General features: G+C 44.3%; 1 protein-coding gene across 1 annotated transcript in view; it reads left to right on the top strand.

Annotated features, from left to right (window-relative positions):
• LOC120027445 (inactive phospholipase C-like protein 2) overlaps window positions 1-19,177 on the top strand; it is a 42,231-nt gene that overhangs the window by 19,463 nt on the left and 3,591 nt on the right. The window contains exons 3-10 of the mRNA XM_038972381.1: window positions 31-180; window positions 1,247-1,407; window positions 1,673-2,270; window positions 2,556-3,767; window positions 4,961-5,210; window positions 5,498-5,784; window positions 7,164-7,367; window positions 7,967-8,042. Of these exons, the coding sequence (XP_038828309.1) occupies window positions 31-180; window positions 1,247-1,407; window positions 1,673-2,270; window positions 2,556-3,767; window positions 4,961-5,210; window positions 5,498-5,784; window positions 7,164-7,367; window positions 7,967-8,042 (2,938 nt within the window). The remainder of the gene's footprint in view (window positions 1-30; window positions 181-1,246; window positions 1,408-1,672; window positions 2,271-2,555; window positions 3,768-4,960; window positions 5,211-5,497; window positions 5,785-7,163; window positions 7,368-7,966; window positions 8,043-19,177) is intronic.

Raw genomic sequence — 19,177 nt, 5'->3', positions numbered from 1 at the left:
GTGCATGTTTGACGTCTCATCTGTCTCCAGATGGAGGGTACTGAGTTTCGGAAGGTGCGCTCCAACTCACGAGTCTACCAACGCTACTACCTGCTGGAGTCAGGTCTGCAGGCCCTGCGATGGGAGCCCTCCAAGAAGGAGTCAGACAAGGCCCGCATCGCCGTCCCCTCCATCAGAGAGGTAGGTAGCAACACCCGCATCGCCGTCCCCTCCATCAGAGAGGTAGGTAGCAACACCCGCATCGCCGTCCCCTCCATCAGAGAGGTAGGTAGCAACACCCGCATCGCCGTCCCCTCCATCAGAGAGGTAGGTAGCTACACCCGCATCGCCGTCCCCTCCATCAGAGAGGTAGGTAGCAACACCCGCATCGCCATCCCCTCCATCAGAGAGGTAGGTAGCTACACCCGCATCGCCGTCCCCTCCATCAGAGAGGTAGGTAGCAACACCCGCATCGCCGTCCCCTCCATCAGAGAGGTAGGTAGCAACACCCGCATCGCCGTCCCCTCCATCAGAGAGGTAGGTAGCAACACCCGCATCGCCGTCCCCTCCATCAGAGAGGTAGGTAGCAACACCCGCATCGCCGTCCCCTCCATCAGAGAGGTAGGTAGCAACACCCGCATCGCCGTCCCCTCCATCAGAGAGGTAGGTAGCTACACCCGCATCACCGTCCCCTCCATCAGAGAGGTAGGTAGCTACACCCGCATCGCCGTCCCCTCCATCAGAGAGGTAGGTAGCAACACCCGCATCACCGTCCCCTCCATCAGAGAGGTAGGTAGCAACACCCGCATCACCGTCCCCTCCATCAGAGAGGTAGGTAGCAACACCCGCATCACCGTCCCCTCCATCAGAGAGGTAGGTAGCTACACCCGCATCGCCGTCCCCTCCATCAGAGAGGTAGGTAGCTACACCCGCATCGCCGTCCCCTCCATCAGAGAGGTAGGTACACACCTAGGAGGAGACCAAAGTGGAGACAGCGATGTTATGAATCTTTATGGAGTTAACTCCTGATAAATGCAATGACGTCTGGTTTCCTGTAAAAAACAGAGCAATTAAATTGAATGATCTGCAATACATTTAAATGGAGTTTGCACTCATCAGGAATGGACTATTCTTCAGCACTGTCTTGGAGCCAAATATAACTCAGTCAGTGAATGGAACTGAGTGAAACAATAAGAACTGTTGACTCCCATGTATACTGTTCTGTACTTGGTCTCATTTGATTGGATCCTTCTTTGTGTCTTTCTAGGTCCGCACCGGCCGCAACACAGAGACCTTTAGGACCAACGGTGTCTATGACCAGATCTCTGAGGACTGTGCCTTCTCTATCATCTATGGAGAGACCTATGAAGCTCTGGACCTGGTGGCTAACTCTGCAGAGGTGGCCAACGTCTGGGTCACTGGCCTGAGGTAGGATAGATATCCACAATGTCTTGCTGGGTTGCCAGATCTGGTTGTGCTTTAGTTTAAACAACTCTCCATGGCTAAGAGGTGTCATGTCAAAAGGATGTCAAGATCCTTCAAGATGTAAATCTAGACTTACACCCAAATGGAACTCACAGTTAGACAATGGAAGTGAATGAAAACAACTGGAACAGATGACTCCCATAGTATTTCCTACCCTGGTATCTTTTAATTATGACAATCTCTGTGCAATCCGTCTGTCTCATCCTAGGTATCTGATTCTGTATGGGAAGCATGCCATAGACATGATGGCCAGCAGTGAGGACAGCCTTCGTCTCGCATGGCTAGCAGAGACATTTTCCTCTATGGTTGTCTCAGATGGACAGGGTGGAGGAGAGGAGGTGGGGATCAGTTTGCGGTCGGCTGTAGGTCTGATCAGGAGTGTTAACCCTGGGGTGAGGAGTGAGAAAGTGGAACACCGGTTTAAGGAGCTCCATCGCGTCAAGGAGAGGATGAATGGGCCCGGGACATCTGGAGTTGGAACTGTGGCTGGAGCTGAAGCAAAGGTTGGGGCTTCAGTTGTAACTGTGATTGGCTCAGGAGCTGGCGATGTGGATAGGGCTCCAGCTGTGACTGAAGCTGAGGAAAGGGATGGGGGTGAATCTGGAGCTGGGACTGGAGCAAACGCAGACAACAGAAGAGGAGGGATAGAGGACAGGGTAACCAAGGAGGAGTTCATTGAGGTCTTTCACGACCTTTGCACCCGACCGGAGATTTACTTCCTGCTGGTGCAGTTCTCTAGCAACAAGGAGTACCTGGATACCAAGGATCTAATGAGGTTCCTGGAGGTTGAGCAGGGCATGGCTCAGGTAAGGATGGCGAAGAGGACCACTTTTCTGTTCTGCCAGTAGGACGGTTTCATGGGTTTTCTGTTCTGCCAGTAGGACTGTTTCATGGGTTTTCTGTTCTGCCAGTAGGACAGTTTGAATGGGTTTCCTCTCCCTTTTTCTCTTCTATTGTCCCTCCTTAGCTCTGTCTAGCTGATAAGAAATAAAGTGTCTCTCCAATAGACCGTTGTCGATTTAGAAATACAAATAACAATTTCACTTCAAGAGATGCTCATTTCTCTGTTCTCCTCTGCCCTCCGTGTCTAGGTGACTGAAGACACCAGTCTGGAGCTCATCCAATCCCACGAGCCGTCGGAGGAGGGACGTCGCCAAGGCTGCCTCTCATTGGACGGTTTCACCAGATATCTCACCTCCCTGGAGTGCCACCTCTTTGACTCGGAGCACAGCCAGGTGTGCCAGGACATGAGCCAGCCCTTATCCCACTACTACATCAACTCCTCCCACAACACCTACCTCATCGAGGACCAGTTCAGGGGGCCCGCTGACATCACCGGCTACATCCGCGCTTTAAAGATGGGCTGCAGGTGTGTGGAGGTGGATGTCTGGGATGGCCCTAGCGACGAACCCGTGGTTTATACTGGTCACACCCTCACCTCGCCCGTCAAGTTCCACTGTGTCCTGGATGTGATCGGTCGTTTTGCGTTCGAGGCTTCGGAGTTTCCACTGATCCTGTGTGTGGAGAACCACTGCTCCCCCTGTCAGCAGAGAGTCATGCTCCAGCACCTGAGGAAGATACTGGGGGAGAGGTTGTACACGGAGCCCCTCAGGGAAGGGGAGGGGTACCTGCCCTCGCCTAATGCCCTGAGGGGCAAGATCCTGTTGAAGGGGCAGAAGTTGGAGGGATGCGGGGGGGCGGAGGGGGACGTGACTGACGAAGACGAGGGGGCGGAGATGTGCCAGAGAATGAAGGCTGGTAACAGTGGAGAAGGAGAGGGGGAGGGGGGGCAGAAAGGTGGAGGGGGTGGTGGTACTAGTAGCATTAAATCCCTGACCCCTCCTACTACCCCTAAACGGTTCCAGCTCCTAAAGGAGCTCTCTGACTTGGTGACTCTGTGCAAGTCAGTACGTTTCACAGACTTCCAGATGTCGTTCTCTATCCAGAAACCCTGGGAGCTCTGCTCGTTCAACGAGACCCTGGCTGTGCGCTGCGCCAGCGAGCGCCCAGGAGACTTTGTCAACTACAACAAGCGCTTCCTGTCGCGGGTCTACCCCAGCGCCATGCGCATCGACTCCAGCAACATGAACCCACAGGACCTGTGGAAGTGCGGTTGTCAGATTGTGGCTTTGAACTACCAGACGCCCGGGTTGATGATGGACCTTAACATCGCCTGGTTCCGCCAGAACGGGAATTGTGGGTACGTGCTGCGACCCGCCATCATGCGACAGGAGGTGTCGTATTTCAGCGCCGATACGAGAGACTCTGTGCCGGGTGTGTCCCCTCAGCTGCTCCATGTTAAGGTGAGTGGCTAGCAGATAGACAGCGGTGCTTATTTATATCTGTTTAATGGAGGCTCCTATTCACTGCCTGGCTTGTTGGCTCCTTAATGGTTGAATGGTATCGTTTCAGTTAGTCAGTACACTTATCTTAATGGTTGAATGGTATCGGTTCCGTTATTCAGTACACTTCTCTTAATGGTTGAATGGTATCGGTTCCGTTATTCAGTACACTTCTCTTAATGGTTGAATGGTATCGGTTCCGTTATTCAGTACACTTCTCTTAATGGTTGAATAGTATCGGTTCCGTTATTCAGTACACTTCTCTTAATGGTTGAATGGTATCGGTTCCGTTATTCAGTACACTTCTCTTAATGGTTGAATGGTATCGGTTCCGTTATTCAGTACACTTCTCTTAATGGTTGAATAGTATCGGTTCCGTTATTCAGTACACTTCTCTTAATGGTTGAATGGTATCGGTTCCGTTATTCAGTACACTTCTCTTAATGGTTGAATGGTATCGGTTCCGTTATTCAGTACACTTCTCTTAATGGTTGAATGGTATCGGTTCCGTTATTCAGTACACTTCTCTTAATGGTTGAATGGTATCGGTTCCATTATTCTGTACACTTCTCTTAATGGTTGAATGGTATCGGTTCCGTTATTCAGTACACTTCTCTTAATGGTTGAATGGTATCGGTTCCGTTATTCAGTACACTTCTCTTAATGGTTGAATGGTATCGGTTCCGTTATTCAGTACACTTCTCTTAATGGTTGAATGGTATCGGTTCCCTTATTCAGTACACTTCTCTTAATGGTTGAATGGTATCGGTTCCGTTATTCAGTACACTTCTCTTAATGGTTGAATGGTATCGGTTCCGTTATTCAGTACACTTCTCTTAATGGTTGAATAGTATCGGTTCCGTTATTCAGTACACTTCTCTTAATGGTTGAATGGTATCGGTTCCGTTATTCAGTACACTTCTCTTAATGGTTGAATGGTATCGGTTCCGTTATTCAGTACACTTCTCTTAATGGTTGAATAGTATCGGTTCCGTTATTCAGTACACTTCTCTTAATGGTTGAATAGTATCGGTTCCGTTATTCAGTACACTTCTCTTAATGGTTGAATGGTATCGGTTCCGTTATTCAGTACACTTGCACCAATCAAACAAACTAAGAATCAATCAATCAATAAACCGGATCCATCCATGCAGGTGATCAGTGGTCAGAACCTTCCCCGTCCGAGGGGTTCTGGAGCTAAAGGAGATGTGGTGGACCCGTATGTCTACGTGGAGATCCACGGTATCCCTGCCGACTGTGCCGAGCGCCGCACCCGCACGGTGATGCAGAACGGACACAACCCCATCTTTGACGAGAGCTTTGAGTTCCAGATCAACCTGCCAGAGCTGGCCATGGTGCGCTTCGTGGTGCTGGATGACGAATTCATAGGGGACGAGTTCATAGGTTAGTAGTGAAGGGAGGGCGAAGGTCAGTTCTGCACTGACTGCTAGTCCGGTGTCCAGTCTGCTTTTGGTTGAGCTTGTCTGAAGCCAATAAATATTTGATTTGATACTACAACAACTTTTCAGCCATGTGAAGGTTATTGCTAGCTCACAAGCAAGTATTACTAGCTAAGATAAAGAACACTTGGTAGCAGTTAAAGAGTGAGTGAACATTCACTATCTTCTCATGGTAATTTCATTGTCTAACACTCTTGTACATCATTTGTAATCCCCCCTGTTTTACCACAGGTCAGTACACCATTCCCCTGGAGTGCCTACAGCCAGGCTACCGGCACATACCATTACAGTCACTGATGGGGGAGGACCTCCCGTACGCCATGCTGTTCATCCATGTGGCCCTCACCAACCGGAGAGGAGGGGGAAAGCCCTACAAGCGGGGGCTGTCTGTGCGGAAGGCGAGGCGAGGGAGGGACTACGCTGCACTCCGGGACCTGGGGATCAAAGAAGTGGACGAGGTTTTCAAAATGGCCGGCCCACAACTGAAGGAGGCCACGGACCTGCGGGAGAACATGCAGGTGAGGCGGAAGGATAAACAGTAATTTATCAATCACCATTTTCACATTTCATGACTGAAATGCCTGTATACCTGTATTCACAACAGATGATGTCTAACTCAGAATAGACATGTCAATTTATGGTAGATTGAACCCTCCATGGGTTGGGTTCATCTCAGTGATCACTAAACTATGACCATAAAGATGGCTGATCATTCCTCCAGAGACATCAACTGACTTGCCTAGTTAAATAAAGGTCATTTTGAGACCGAGTGGCGGTAGACAACACAGAACCAGTGAGAGATTGTTTACTGCATCTAAACTGGCTAGTTAGTCTGATCTATGAAGATCTGCTTTAGACTGACAGGTTATGGTTATGGTAAGCTGATGGTAAGGTGATGGTCCCTGTAAGTGTAACAGTATAGCTTCCGTCCCTCTCCTCGCCCCTACCTGGGCTCGAACCAGGGACCCTCTGCACACATCAACAACTGACACCCACGAAGCATCGTTACCCATCGCTCCACAAAAGCCGCGGCCCTTGCAGAGCAAGGGGAACAACTACTTCAAGGTATCAGAGCGAGTGGCGTCACCGATTGAAACGCTATTAGCGCGCACCACCGCTAACTAGCTAGCCATTTCACATCGGTTACATAAGCATTTAGTCTGGCTGTCGAAATTATGTTAAGGACCTCTGATGTGTTTAGGCTGGAGATACATGGGATTCATGCTATGAGTCATCAGACTATGTCACCCTGATGTAGTAGGCTGATGCACTAATGCAAAGAGGCCGTGAACACACACACACACACACACACACACACACACACACACAGTCTTGTACACACACACACCTAAACAGAAGTAAACACTGAAGGCAAGCACGTTGACATCATGAAGAGATTAGAACAATTTTCTATATTGTAAAAATGTATGTGATTTATTGGTCTTAATTTAATGTTAGGGTTAGGCATTAGAGTTAACAGTGTGGTTAAGGTTAGGGTTAGGTTTCATGATGAAAAACACTAACCTGTGCTGTTAAATAAAACTGATTGGATTTTAGCGGTTCAATGACCTCAATAAAACATTAATTCAATAGTACGGCAGTGATACGGTCGCTTTGTGGTTGTCACTTTAACCATCTCCCAATAAAGCTTCTCTAATTCAATCAGATGTTCTCAGTGATGGTATCCCAGGAAACCATGTCACAGTTTGTTCCATGATTAAACCCCAGAAACTAATCGCTTAGTAGAGGATTACAGTATGATCCACAGAACACTACATCACTAATACAGGACAAGCAGTATGTGAGTGCGTGTGTCTGTGTGTGTTTTTATATAGATGTGTGGGTGTGTGTTTTGCATAACCCCCCCGACCCTCTGTATCTCTCTCTGTCCCTGTAGAACTCGGTGGCAGTGTTCAGGGAGCTGTGTGGGGTGTCAGCGGTGGCTAACCTCATGCAGTGTGTATTGGCCCTGGGATCCCGTGTGGTGGGGGCCGATGGGGACCCACTGATGCTGTTTGAGCTGAGGGAGCAGTACCCCTCCATGGAGCCCCAGGGGCCCCTGCCGGACGTCCTACGCAGGGTGGTCTCCACCTATGAAACGGTGAGGAGCGATCAATCAATTCTAGTCAATCGTTCACATTTTATTTATGTAGCGCTTTGGGTTTCCATTGAGAATAGTTGTGCAGTATATAAGTTGATTGATTCTTTGACTTGTTTTTAACCTCTTTCTCTACTTCCCTCTCTCTCCCTGCCACCATCTGTCACTGATTTAATTTAAAAGTGATTACTTTCATAGATGCCCCCAAAGTAGAATGTGTGTGCTTTGAGAGTGCATCCTCATTCCTGATGAATCAGAGTGAGGGAGAGCTCACCATGGCCCTGAATAGCATTAGCATAAATGAGCATCTTATTTCGCTAAGTGGATCTCACGCCTTGACTTGAATGCTTGGGGGAGAAATGAATGGGAGGAAGCTGTGGTGTGTGTGTGTGTTGGATCTGGACAGACCTCTAGGAGCAGTAGTGTTCATCCTCATTTGTCGAACACCAGACTCACAAAGTGGGGTCGTGTCCCAAAAGGCATTGCAGCGAGAAGTGTTTATTTAATCAGACGTGGGGTCTGAATCTCTCTGGGGTTATTAATGAAATGTTATTTTGATGTGTGTGTGTATAATAGACTGATCTTGTGTACTCTGTCTACAGATGATCCAGGCGAGCAGAGCAGTGATGGAGCTGTCAGACGGAGTCTACGACAGGATCCTACAGATACAGACAACAGGTGAGAGAGAGAGACCATATTAGAGACACATTTTTCCCTCAGAGTACACAGACCCACAAAGAAATCCAAAACAAATCCAATTTTGATAAATATCTATTGGGTGAAATACCAATGTAGAATCAAAATAGAACCAATGTAGAATCTGAACCCACACAAACACCCATAGAGAAATGCACCAAACAAATAGGTGTAGGACCTGAGCAATCTTCGCTGCACAGCCTCCTGAATGTATTTCTATGGGCCCATCTATCTCCTTCATCTGCGTCAACCTTGTTCGGAAGCGTTAGATAAAAGGACGTGCCATATATACGATATGACTATGTCATTGATCAGGGTCAAAGGTTGGTTGGCTAGTCAGGCATGACCAATGAAAAGCCCCTTTGACTGTTCAACTGTAAACAGCAGGACTGTTTGGTAAAAAGAGGAAGAGATTGCTGTGACATCACAGCAGCAATATTTGTGACCTGTTGCCACAAGAAAAGGGCAACCAGTGAAGAACAAACACCATTGTAAATACAACCTATATTTATTTCCATTTTGTACTGTAAATAGACATAATATGACATTTGAAGAGAGAGAGATTTCACTTGCTTTGGCAACGTAAACATATGTTTCCCATGGGGGGGGGGGGAGAGAAACCATTATGGTTGTGAGGTCTGGGGTCCGCTCATCAACCAAGAATTCACAAAATTGGACAAACACAAAATTGAGACTTTGCATGCAGAATTCTGCAAAAATATCCTGTGTACAACGTAAAACACCAAATAATGCATGCAGGGTAGAATTAGGCCGATACCTGCTAATGATCAAAATCCATAAAAGAACACTTAAATTCTATAACCACCTAAAAGGAAGCGATTCCCAAACCTTCCATAACAAAGCCATCACCTACAGAGAGATTAATCTGGAGAATAATCCCCTAATCAAAATTGGTCCTGGGGCTCTGTTCACAAACATTATCAGACCCCACAGAACCCCAGGACAGCAACACAATTAGACCCAACCAAATCATGAGAAAACAAAAAGATAATTACTTGACACATTGGAAAGAATTAACAAAAAAACTGAGCAAAATAGAATGCTATTTGTCCCTAAACAGAGAGTACACAGTGGCAGAATACCTGACTACTGTGACTGACCCAACATTATGGAAATCTTTCAGTATGTACAGACTCAGTGAGCATAGCCTTGTGTAACAATTGCTTAACACTATTGGCTACTGTATGTTTAAGCTTAAACTCTACTGGACCAGTTGGGTTCTCTACTGGGCCAGTTGGGTTCTCTACTGGACCAGTAGGGAGAAATGAAAACCACACAACTGAATCATTTAGGAAAAGAATGCCGGATTGTATTTTGTAAATAACAATACTTACAAAAAATGAATCACCTTGAGTAAATATTGATATGGGAAATTTGTTCAATGAGCTCAATGTGAATGAAATACATCAATAGTACAATAGACTTAGATATCAGCCATATTTCCTGCCTATAGTTTACTATGGTGCACCCAAGTCTATCTTAATCTGAGGGTCTCTCAGATGTCAAAGTTCAATAGCAATACAGTAAACATGAATCCACAGAAAAACACAACCCATTTCACAAATACTGACTTCTAAACCTCTATGAGATGGAATCAAATGTGAGTGACTGTGCCTAACAATAAACACTGTCAGGTGTTTAAGTGTAGCATGTGCTTATAACAATCCCACTGCAATGATGTCTTGCAAGAAAAATCCTACCACACCGTAGTATGGCAGTGCAAATTCACTGTTCTCCAAGGAAAAGACATCTGCACATGCAAACCTTCTTATTGATGTCCTCGGTTCGGGCGGCTCACCATCCTTGGTGGAACTAAATCCATACTCAAAAAATCTGACCAAATCCTGGCGTCAATCTTTCCCTCAGTCCCTCACAGTTTGTATAGATGCGTGTTAATGTCTACTTCTCTGTTTGGTTCAGTTTTATACAACTTCTCACAAATTGAAACTTTTTCTTCCATGGAATGGCGGGAGCTCGTCACGTTCAAGCTTTTTTTTTCAGAATTTTGGCACCAACTTGTTTATAATGTGAGTTTCTAGTAGAGCGACTAAGAGAATATTGAGTTTTGATTGGCTCAAAATAAACTGCTCGTCATACAGCTTGACAGCTGATTTGTAATAGCTGTCGACTTAACCATATCAATAGCAATATAGTATAATATGATTGGTTACTGGAATCTCACTAGTAACGATAAGTATTCAACATCAGTTGACCTGCGTTACACCTGCTATTGAGAAAGCCTGTCTTCTCGATGTGCACAGTGCCCACAAAATGTGCTGCACCTAACCTCCTGCCAAATGTATGACCATATTAGAGACACATACACTGCTCAAAAAAATAAAGGGAACACTTAAACAACACAATGTAACTCCAAGTCAATCACACTTCTGTGAAATCAAACTGTCCACTTAGGAAGCAACACTGATTGACAATAAATTTCACATGCTGTTGTGCAAATGGAATAGACAAAAGGTGGAAATTATAGGCAATTAGCAAGACACCCCCAATAAAGGAGTGATTCTGCAGGTGGTGACCACAGACCACTTCCCAGTTCCTATGCTTCCTGGCTGATGTTTTGGTCACTTTTGAATGCTGGCGGTGCTTTCACTCTAGTGGTAGCATGAGACGGAGTCTACAACCCACACAAGTGGCTCAGGTAGTGCAGTTCATCCAGGATGGCACATCAATGCGAGCTGTGGCAAAAAGGTTTGCTGTGTCTGTCAGCGTAGTGTCCAGAGCATGGAGGCGCTACCAGGAGACAGGCCAGTACATCAGGAGATGTGGAGGAGGCCGTAGGAGGGCAACAACCCAGCAGCAGGACCGCTACCTCCACCTTTGTGCAAGGAGGTGCACTGCCAGAGCCCTGCAAAATGACCTCCAGCAGGCCACAAATGTGCATGTGTCTGCTCAAACGGTCAGAAACAGACTCCATGAGGGTGGTATGAGGGCCCGACGTCCACAGGTGGGGGTTGTGCTTACAGCCCAACACCGTGCAGGACGTTTGGCATTTGCCAGAGAACACCAAGATTGGCAAATTCGCCACTGGCGCCCTGTGCTCTTCACAGATGAAAGCAGGTTCACACTGAGCACATGAGCACATGTGACAGACGTGACAGAGTCTGGAGACGCCGTGGAGAACGTTCTGCTGCCTGCAACATCCTCCAGCATGACCGGTTTGGCGGTGGGTCAGTCATGGTGTGGGGTGGCATTTCTTTGTGGGGCCGCACAGCCCTCCATGTGCTCGCCAGAGGTAGCCTGACTGCCATTAGGTACCGAGATGAGATCCTCAGAGCCCTTGTGAGACCATATGCTGACACATGCACATTTGTGGCCTGCTGGAGGTCATTTTGCAGGGCTCTGGCAGTGCTACTCCTAGCACAAAGGCGGAGGTAGCGGTCCTGCTGCTGGGTTGTTGCCCTCCTACGGCCTCCTCCACGTCTCCTGATGTACTGGCCTGTCTCCTGGTAGCGCCTCCATGCTCTGGACACTACGCTGACAGACACAGCAAACCTTCTTGCCACAGCTCGCATTGATGTGCCATCCTGGATGAGCTGCACAACCTGAGCCACTTGTGTGGGTTGTAGACTCCGTCTCATGCTACCACTAGAGTGAGAGCACCGCCAGCATTCAAAAGTGACCAAAACATCAGCCAGGAAGCATAGGAACTGAGAAGTGGTCTGTGGTCACCACCTGCAGAATCACTCCTTTATTGGGGGTGTCTTGCTAATTGCCTATAATTTCAACCTTTTGTCTATTCCATTTGCACAACAGCATGTGAAATGTATTGTCAATCAGTGTTGCTTCCTAAGTGGACAGTTTGATTTCACAGAAGTGTGATTGACTTGGAGTTACATTGTGTTGTTTAAGTGTTCCCTTTATTCTTTTGAGCAGTGTATATTACACAGACCCACAAATATTTCGAAAAACATACCCAATTTTGACCAACTCCGATATCTATTGGGTGAAATGGCACACTGTGCCATCACAGCAGCAATATTTGTGACCTGTTGCCACAAGAAAAGGGCAACCAGTGAAGAACAAACACCATTGTAAATACAAATCATAATTGTTTATTTATTTTCCCTTTTGTACTTTCACTTTTATCTATTTCACTTGCTTTGGCAATGTAAACATATGTTTCCCATGCCAATAAAGCCCTTAAATTGAATTGAGAGAGGCAGGCCTCATCACGTGCCTCAAAGCAACATCAACGGTGATGAAATTGGAGTTGGCTATGGCTAGTTAGGTGGTTAGAGAGCACGATTGTTTTCTTCACTGATCTGACTCCATGTCAACAGTCCAGTAGTCGTGAGAAAGACTTGCCTACAGGCCCTGCCAACCGACTCTCCAGCTAAGACCTCATCAACAACAGCCTTTAGTCTGCTGAGACTTCCATGGTTGTCTCAAATGGCACCCTATTCCCTATATAGTGCACTACTTTTGACCAGAGTCCTATGGGCCATTTGGAATGCACACCATGTCTCTACCTCATCCATCACAGGAACTATTTTCATCCTGGCTCTGAGGGTGATTTGTCCATATGTTAATATTAGATGAGTTTGTTTATTGACTGAGCTCTTGATTTATGTAGTTTGTGTTGGCGTAAGCTCTGAGTACAGGTCAAGAATCAGTTTATCCTCCCCAAATCTCATCCTTAACCAATAGGGATGGAAATACAAAACTGACCTTAGATCAGTCTCGTGGTGTAACTTGGCAGAGCAAGGTTTGTTTACCCTGCGGCGACTCTGCTTGCTGGGCATCATGGGAAGGCTGACAACTTGGCATCAATCACATAATACCCCATAATGACAAAGTGAAAACAGAAATACCTTATTTACATAAGTATTCAGACCCTTTGCTATGAGACTTCAAACTGAGCTCAGGTGCATCCTGTTTCTATTGATCATCCTTGATGTTTCTACAACTTCATTGGAGTCCACCTGTGGTTAATTTTATTGATTGGACATGATTTGGAAAGGCACACACCTGTCTATATCATTCATAAATGGAATAAGTTTGGAACCACCAAGACTTTGGCTGCCCGGCCAAACTGAGCAATCAGGGGATAAGGGCCTTGGTCAGGGAGGTGACCAAGAACCTGATGGTCACTCGGAGTTCCTCTGTGGAAATGGGAGAATGTTCCAGAAGGACAACCATCTCTGCAGCACTCCACCAAATCAGGCCTTTATGGTAGAGTGGCCAGATGGAAGCCACTCCTCAGTAAAAGGCACCTAGACTCACAGACCATGAGAAACAAGATTCTCTGGTCTGATGAAACCAAGATTGAACTCTTTGGCCTGAATGCCAAGCATCACGTCTGGAGGAAACCTGGCACCATTCCTACGGTGAAGCATAGTGGTGGCGGCATCATGCTGTGGGGATGTTTTTCAGTGGCAGGGACTGGGAGACTAGTTTGGATTGCGGGAAAGATGAACGGAGCAAAGTACAGAGGTCCTTGATGAAAACCTGCTCCAGAGTGCTCATGACCTCAGACTGGGGTGAAGCTTCACCTTCCAACAGGACAACGACCGTAAGCACACGGGCAAGACAATGCAGGAGTGGCTTCAGGACAAGTCTCTGAATGTCCTTGAGTGGCTCAGCCAGAGCCCGGACTTGAACCTGATCAAACATCTCTGGAGAGACCTGAAAATAGCTGTGCAGCAACGCTCCCCATCCAACCTGACAGAGCCTGAGAGGATCTGCAGAGAAGAATGGGAGAAACTCCCCAAATACAGGTGTGCCAAGCTTGTAACATCATACCCAAGAAGACTCAACGCTGTAATCGGTGCCAAAGGTGCTTCAACAAAGTACTGAGTAAAAGGTCTGAATACTTATGTAAGTGTGATATTTCATTTTAAAAAATGCAAACAATTCTAAAAAATACTTTGCTTTGTCATTGTGACATTGTGTGTAGATTGATGAGGGGGAAAATGTGTAGAAAGTCAAGGGGTCTGAATACTTTCTGAATGTACTGTATTCACCCCCCTTGACTTTCTACACATGTGTTACAGCATGAATTTAAAATGGATGACATTGAGATTGTGTCACTGGCCTACACACAATACACCATTGTCAAAATGTTTACAAATTCATTTGAAATGAAAAGCTGAAATGTCTTAAGTATTCAACCTCTTTGTTATGACAAGCCTAAATATGTTCCCAAGCAAAAATGTGCTTAACAAGTCACATAATACATTTTTCATGGACTCACTCTGTGTGCAATAAGTGTTTAACATGATTTGTGAATGACTACCTCATCTCTGTACCCCACACATACAATTATCTGTAAGGTCCCTCAGTCAAGCAGTGAATTTCAAACACAGATTCAACCACAAAGACCAGGGAGGTTTTCCAATGCCTCGCAAAGCAGGGCAACTATTGTAAAAGCAGACACTGAATATCCCTTTGAGGAAAATGAAGTGATTAATTACACTTTGGATGATGTATCAATGCACTCAGTCACTACAAAAGATACAGGCGTCCTTAACTCCGTTGCCGGAGAGGAAGGAAACCGGCTCAGGGATTTCACCATGGTGACTTTAAAACAGTTAGAGTTTAATGGCTGTGATAGGAGAAAACTGAGGATGGATCAACAACATTGTAGTTACTCCACAATACTAACCTAATTGACAAAGGGAAAAGACGGAAAGCCTGTACGGAATAAAAATATTCCAAAACATGCATCCTGTTGTCGTGTCTTTGCTATCGTTAAATTGAAGACTTATAGTTTTTTTTCAAAGATTCCTGTAATTAGGGATTACGCGATCACTTGAGTAATAACGTAACTAATTAACTATGAATTCGAGGGCACCAGGGAAAGTTATTAGATTACAAAGTTATAATTTCCCAATATAACCTTTCAGATATTTTCATATCTGATCAATAGTCTTCTAATTAATGTTTTTTTTTTTTTTACCTCACATTAGTCTCATTCCAAACGTCGTAAATTGTTGATTATCTGCACGAACCCAGTCTTCACTATGAGTCATCCATACATCAATTGTCTTAAATCATTTATTTATTACTAACTAATTAATTCACAGAAATGTATAAACAAACAAACAAACTTAAAAAGGGTTACATGAAATGGGAGAAATATGCCCTAGTGGCTGAACCGGCATGGCGGCTCGTTAGACAAAAGGGAGAATTGCGTTCGACTAAGAATTCACTACAGAGTTCACAATTATAACAATTGACATGCAAATCCTTACACATGAACGCTCACTCATTCGGGAACAATTGCAATCAATATATATATAGTTACGCTCGGTGTGTGTCGTCTTGATCGTTGGAGAGAAGTTAGTTTCTGTTGGAGTTCCTTCTGTCTCGGTTATTGTGGATAGTTCAGTGACATTCGTTATAGAATGGATGTTTCGGCAGTTGTCTTTCTTCGCGTTCAATGATACCGAATTCCTAGCTGCAGACTAGTAGTCAATATCAAAACTTGTTCTTATTCGTATAAGAGTTTAACCACGTGGTATGGTTAAAGATTCAGCAATGGTAACCTTCGTTCTCCCCATGGAGGATAAACATGGTCTAATGGTAATTTCTCAGTTTACTTTTATTCAGATAGCAGGAAGGGGCTGTCCTTGGATGTCTGACCCAACTGGCTCAGGGGCGGGTCCTCGGGTTTAGTTCAAATCAAAAAGGGATTTGTATTTTTCTTAATTAACCTCTACTTCCTCAGAAACCCGGGTCCGGGAGCACCCCCACCAGTAAAAAAGCTGACTAGCATAGGCTAGCATAGCGTCACAAGTAAATAGTAGCATCTAAATATCATTAAATCACAAGTCCAAGACACCAGATGAAAGATACACATCTTGGTAATCAAGCCATCATTTCTGATTTTTAAAATGTTTTACAGGGAAGACACAATATGTAAATCTATTAGCTAACCACGTTAGCAAAAGACACCATTTTTTTTACTCCACCAGTTTTTTACTCCATCAGTAGCAATCACAAATTCGACCAAATAAAGATATAAATAGCCACTAACCAAGAAACAAATTCATCAGATGACAGTCTGATAACATATTTATTGTATAGCATATGTTTTGTTAGAAAAATGTGCATATTTCAGGTATAAATCATAGTTTACCATTGCAGCCACCATCACAACTCGACTAGAATAACTACAGAGAGCAACGTGTATTACCTAATTACTCATCATAAAACATTTCTTAAAAATACACAGCGTACAGCAATTGAAAGACAGATCTTGTGAATCCAGACAATATTTCAGATTTTCTAAGTGTTTTACAGCGAAAACACAATATAGCGTTATATTAGCTTAGCACAGTAGCAAACCAAACAACAGCATTGATTCCAGCCAAACATAGCGATAACGTATTCACCACCAAAATATATTAATTTTCACTAACCTTCTCAGAATTCTTCAGATGACAGTCCTGTAACATCATATTACACAATGCATATAGAGTTTGTTCGAAAATGTGCATATTTAGCGGCACAAATCGTGCTTATACAATGAAAATAGTGTCCAAATACTCAAGCAATCTGTCCGGCGCCATCTTGGAAAGACACCTATTCTTATCGAAAACTATTCATAAACTTGACTAAAAAAATACAGGTTGGACAGCAATTGAAAGACAAATTAGTTCTTAATGCAATCGCTGAATTACATTTTTAAAATTAACCTTACTGTGCAATACAGGGTGCAATACAGGGTGCGATAACGCAAGGCTACACGGCAAATAATGGCGTCTTATGCATTTTACTTTTTCAACAGAACAACGAATTATCAGCATAAATAGTTCTTACTATTAGCTGAACTCCCATCAGAATCTTGGGAAAGGTGTCCTTTGTCCAAAAGAATCGTTGCTGGGTTGGAGAATGTTTCCTTCCACGTTGCAATTAGCAGTACACAATGGCATGCGAGAGAGAGATACCCAACTCAATACAACGTCAGAAAATGAAATGCCCGAAAATCGCAATATACTGACATAAACTGATATAAATCGGTTTAAAATAACAAGATTATGATGTCTTTAAAGCCTATATCGAATAAAAACAGAGCCGGATATATCTAGGAGTTAAAACCAGAGCTTCTAAAACGACATGCCAAGACCCTCTCTGCGTCAGCGCGAAGATCCAAAAGGGTGGACACATCGATTCCAATCAATTTATAGACTTTCGGCTCTGCGTAGAAACTCCATTTCAAGTCTCCCTATTCGCTAACAACCAGGGGAAGGCGTATGCAGTGCATCTCAACCAATAGAGGACAGGCAAATTAATACACAGGTCTCAGAACAGCCAGCAAAATTCTGCATTCTGACATACACATAGGAAAATTGCTCTAAGTCGAGTTCTGTTTCACCCACAGATATAATTCAAACGGTTTTAGAAACTAGAGAGTGTTTTCTATCCAATAGTAATAATAATATGCATATTGTACGAGCAAGAATTGAGTACGAGGCAGTTTAATTTGGGAACACCAAGAAAAAAAGTGCTAACAGCTCCCCCTATTGACAAGAAGTTAAGTCCAAAATCATATTACACAATTATACAAACAGTATCATACTCACTCATTCATTTTATACAACAAACAGATGTAAACCTCATATCTGAGGTTATTATATAAACAGCGGTATGGTAATGTAGTCCCACAGTCTCTCATGAGTTTCCCACATGGTGACCAATGGGCATGTTAATAGCTGGACTCTCCACCGATCTTTTATACTTTTGCAGGAACATGAAATATGTTCGTACCTCAAGTTCTGTGAGGTGGGAGAAAATTCCTTTGTCCTGAAAGTTTACCCTCTCTCTTAATACTGTTTGGCCATGAGGAGATTCTCAGGAATTTACGACGTCTCTCTGTAATCACAGCATGGGTTAAAGGAGGAAAGGGAAAGGCAGGGAGAGGGGGATGGGGTTTGCAATACCCAAGCAGGCGACGTCATGACACTGTTTGCAACAAGGCAGTAATACATGTGCCAAAGCAATTAACTTGTCCTGAATACAAACTGTTATGTTTGGGGCAAATCCAATACAGCACATTACTGAGTACCACTCTTAATATTTTCAAGCATAGTGGTGTCTGCATCATGTTATGGGTATGATTTGTAATCGTTAAATCATTTTTTTTTAAGGATAAAAAAAGAAACGGAATGGAGCTAAGCACAGGAAAAATCTTAGAGGAAAACCTGGTTGTCTACTTTCCACCAGACAATAGGAGATCAACAACCAACTTGACAGAGTTTGAAGAATTTTGAAAAGAATAAATGGGCAAATGTTGCACAATCCAATTGTGGACAGCTCTTAGAGACTTACCCAGAAAGACTCACAGCTGTAATCACTGCCAAATGGGATTCTAACATGGGTTGAATACTTATCTAATGAAGATAGTGTTTTATTTTCCATACATTTTTACAAAATGTTTGAATTTTTCTTCCACTTTGATAGAGTATTTTGTGTAGATCGTTGACAAAAAATGACTAATTTGAATCCCACTTTGTAATGCAACTAAATGTGGAAAAATTCAAAGGGTGTGAATACTTTCTGAAGGCACTGTAGATTAGTGTTTGTATTTATTATGGATCCCCATTAGCTGTTGCCAAGGCAGCAGATAATTTTGCAAGACCCTAGGAAAACTAAGGCAGTTTATGCAATTTTAAAAACATTACAATACATTCACAGATTTCACAACACAGTGTGCCCTCAGGCCCCTACTCCACAACTACCACATATCTACAGCACAAAATCCATGTGTACGTGTGCGTATGTTATCGTGTGTGTATGTGTATGTGTCTGTGCCTGTGTTTGTGTTGCTTCACAGTCCCTGTTCCATAAGACTTAGAGAGAGAAGCCATTCATATATCTCTCGCTCTAATAGCTAGAGGAGAGATGACAAGTTTGATAAATGGATGTATTTCAGAGAGTGGAAGACCGGTGATAGAAAATGGAGTGATTATGTAGATATGGCAAAACACCATAGTCTGCTCCCAGTCTCCTCTGAGATTTTATCTCAGCTCACCTGAGTTCAACCCTTTATTCTCAGATAAATATGAAAATTGTGTGTGTGTCAAATAAAATGAAATGTTTTGTCACATGCTTCGTAAACACCAGGTCTAGACAAG

Source organism: Salvelinus namaycush, chromosome 32 (assembly GCF_016432855.1).
Source record: "Salvelinus namaycush isolate Seneca chromosome 32, SaNama_1.0, whole genome shotgun sequence".
NCBI lineage: Eukaryota > Metazoa > Chordata > Actinopteri > Salmoniformes > Salmonidae > Salvelinus > Salvelinus namaycush.
The sequence above is the reverse complement of the archived record's forward strand: the minus strand, read 5'-3'. Positions and strand labels throughout refer to the sequence as shown.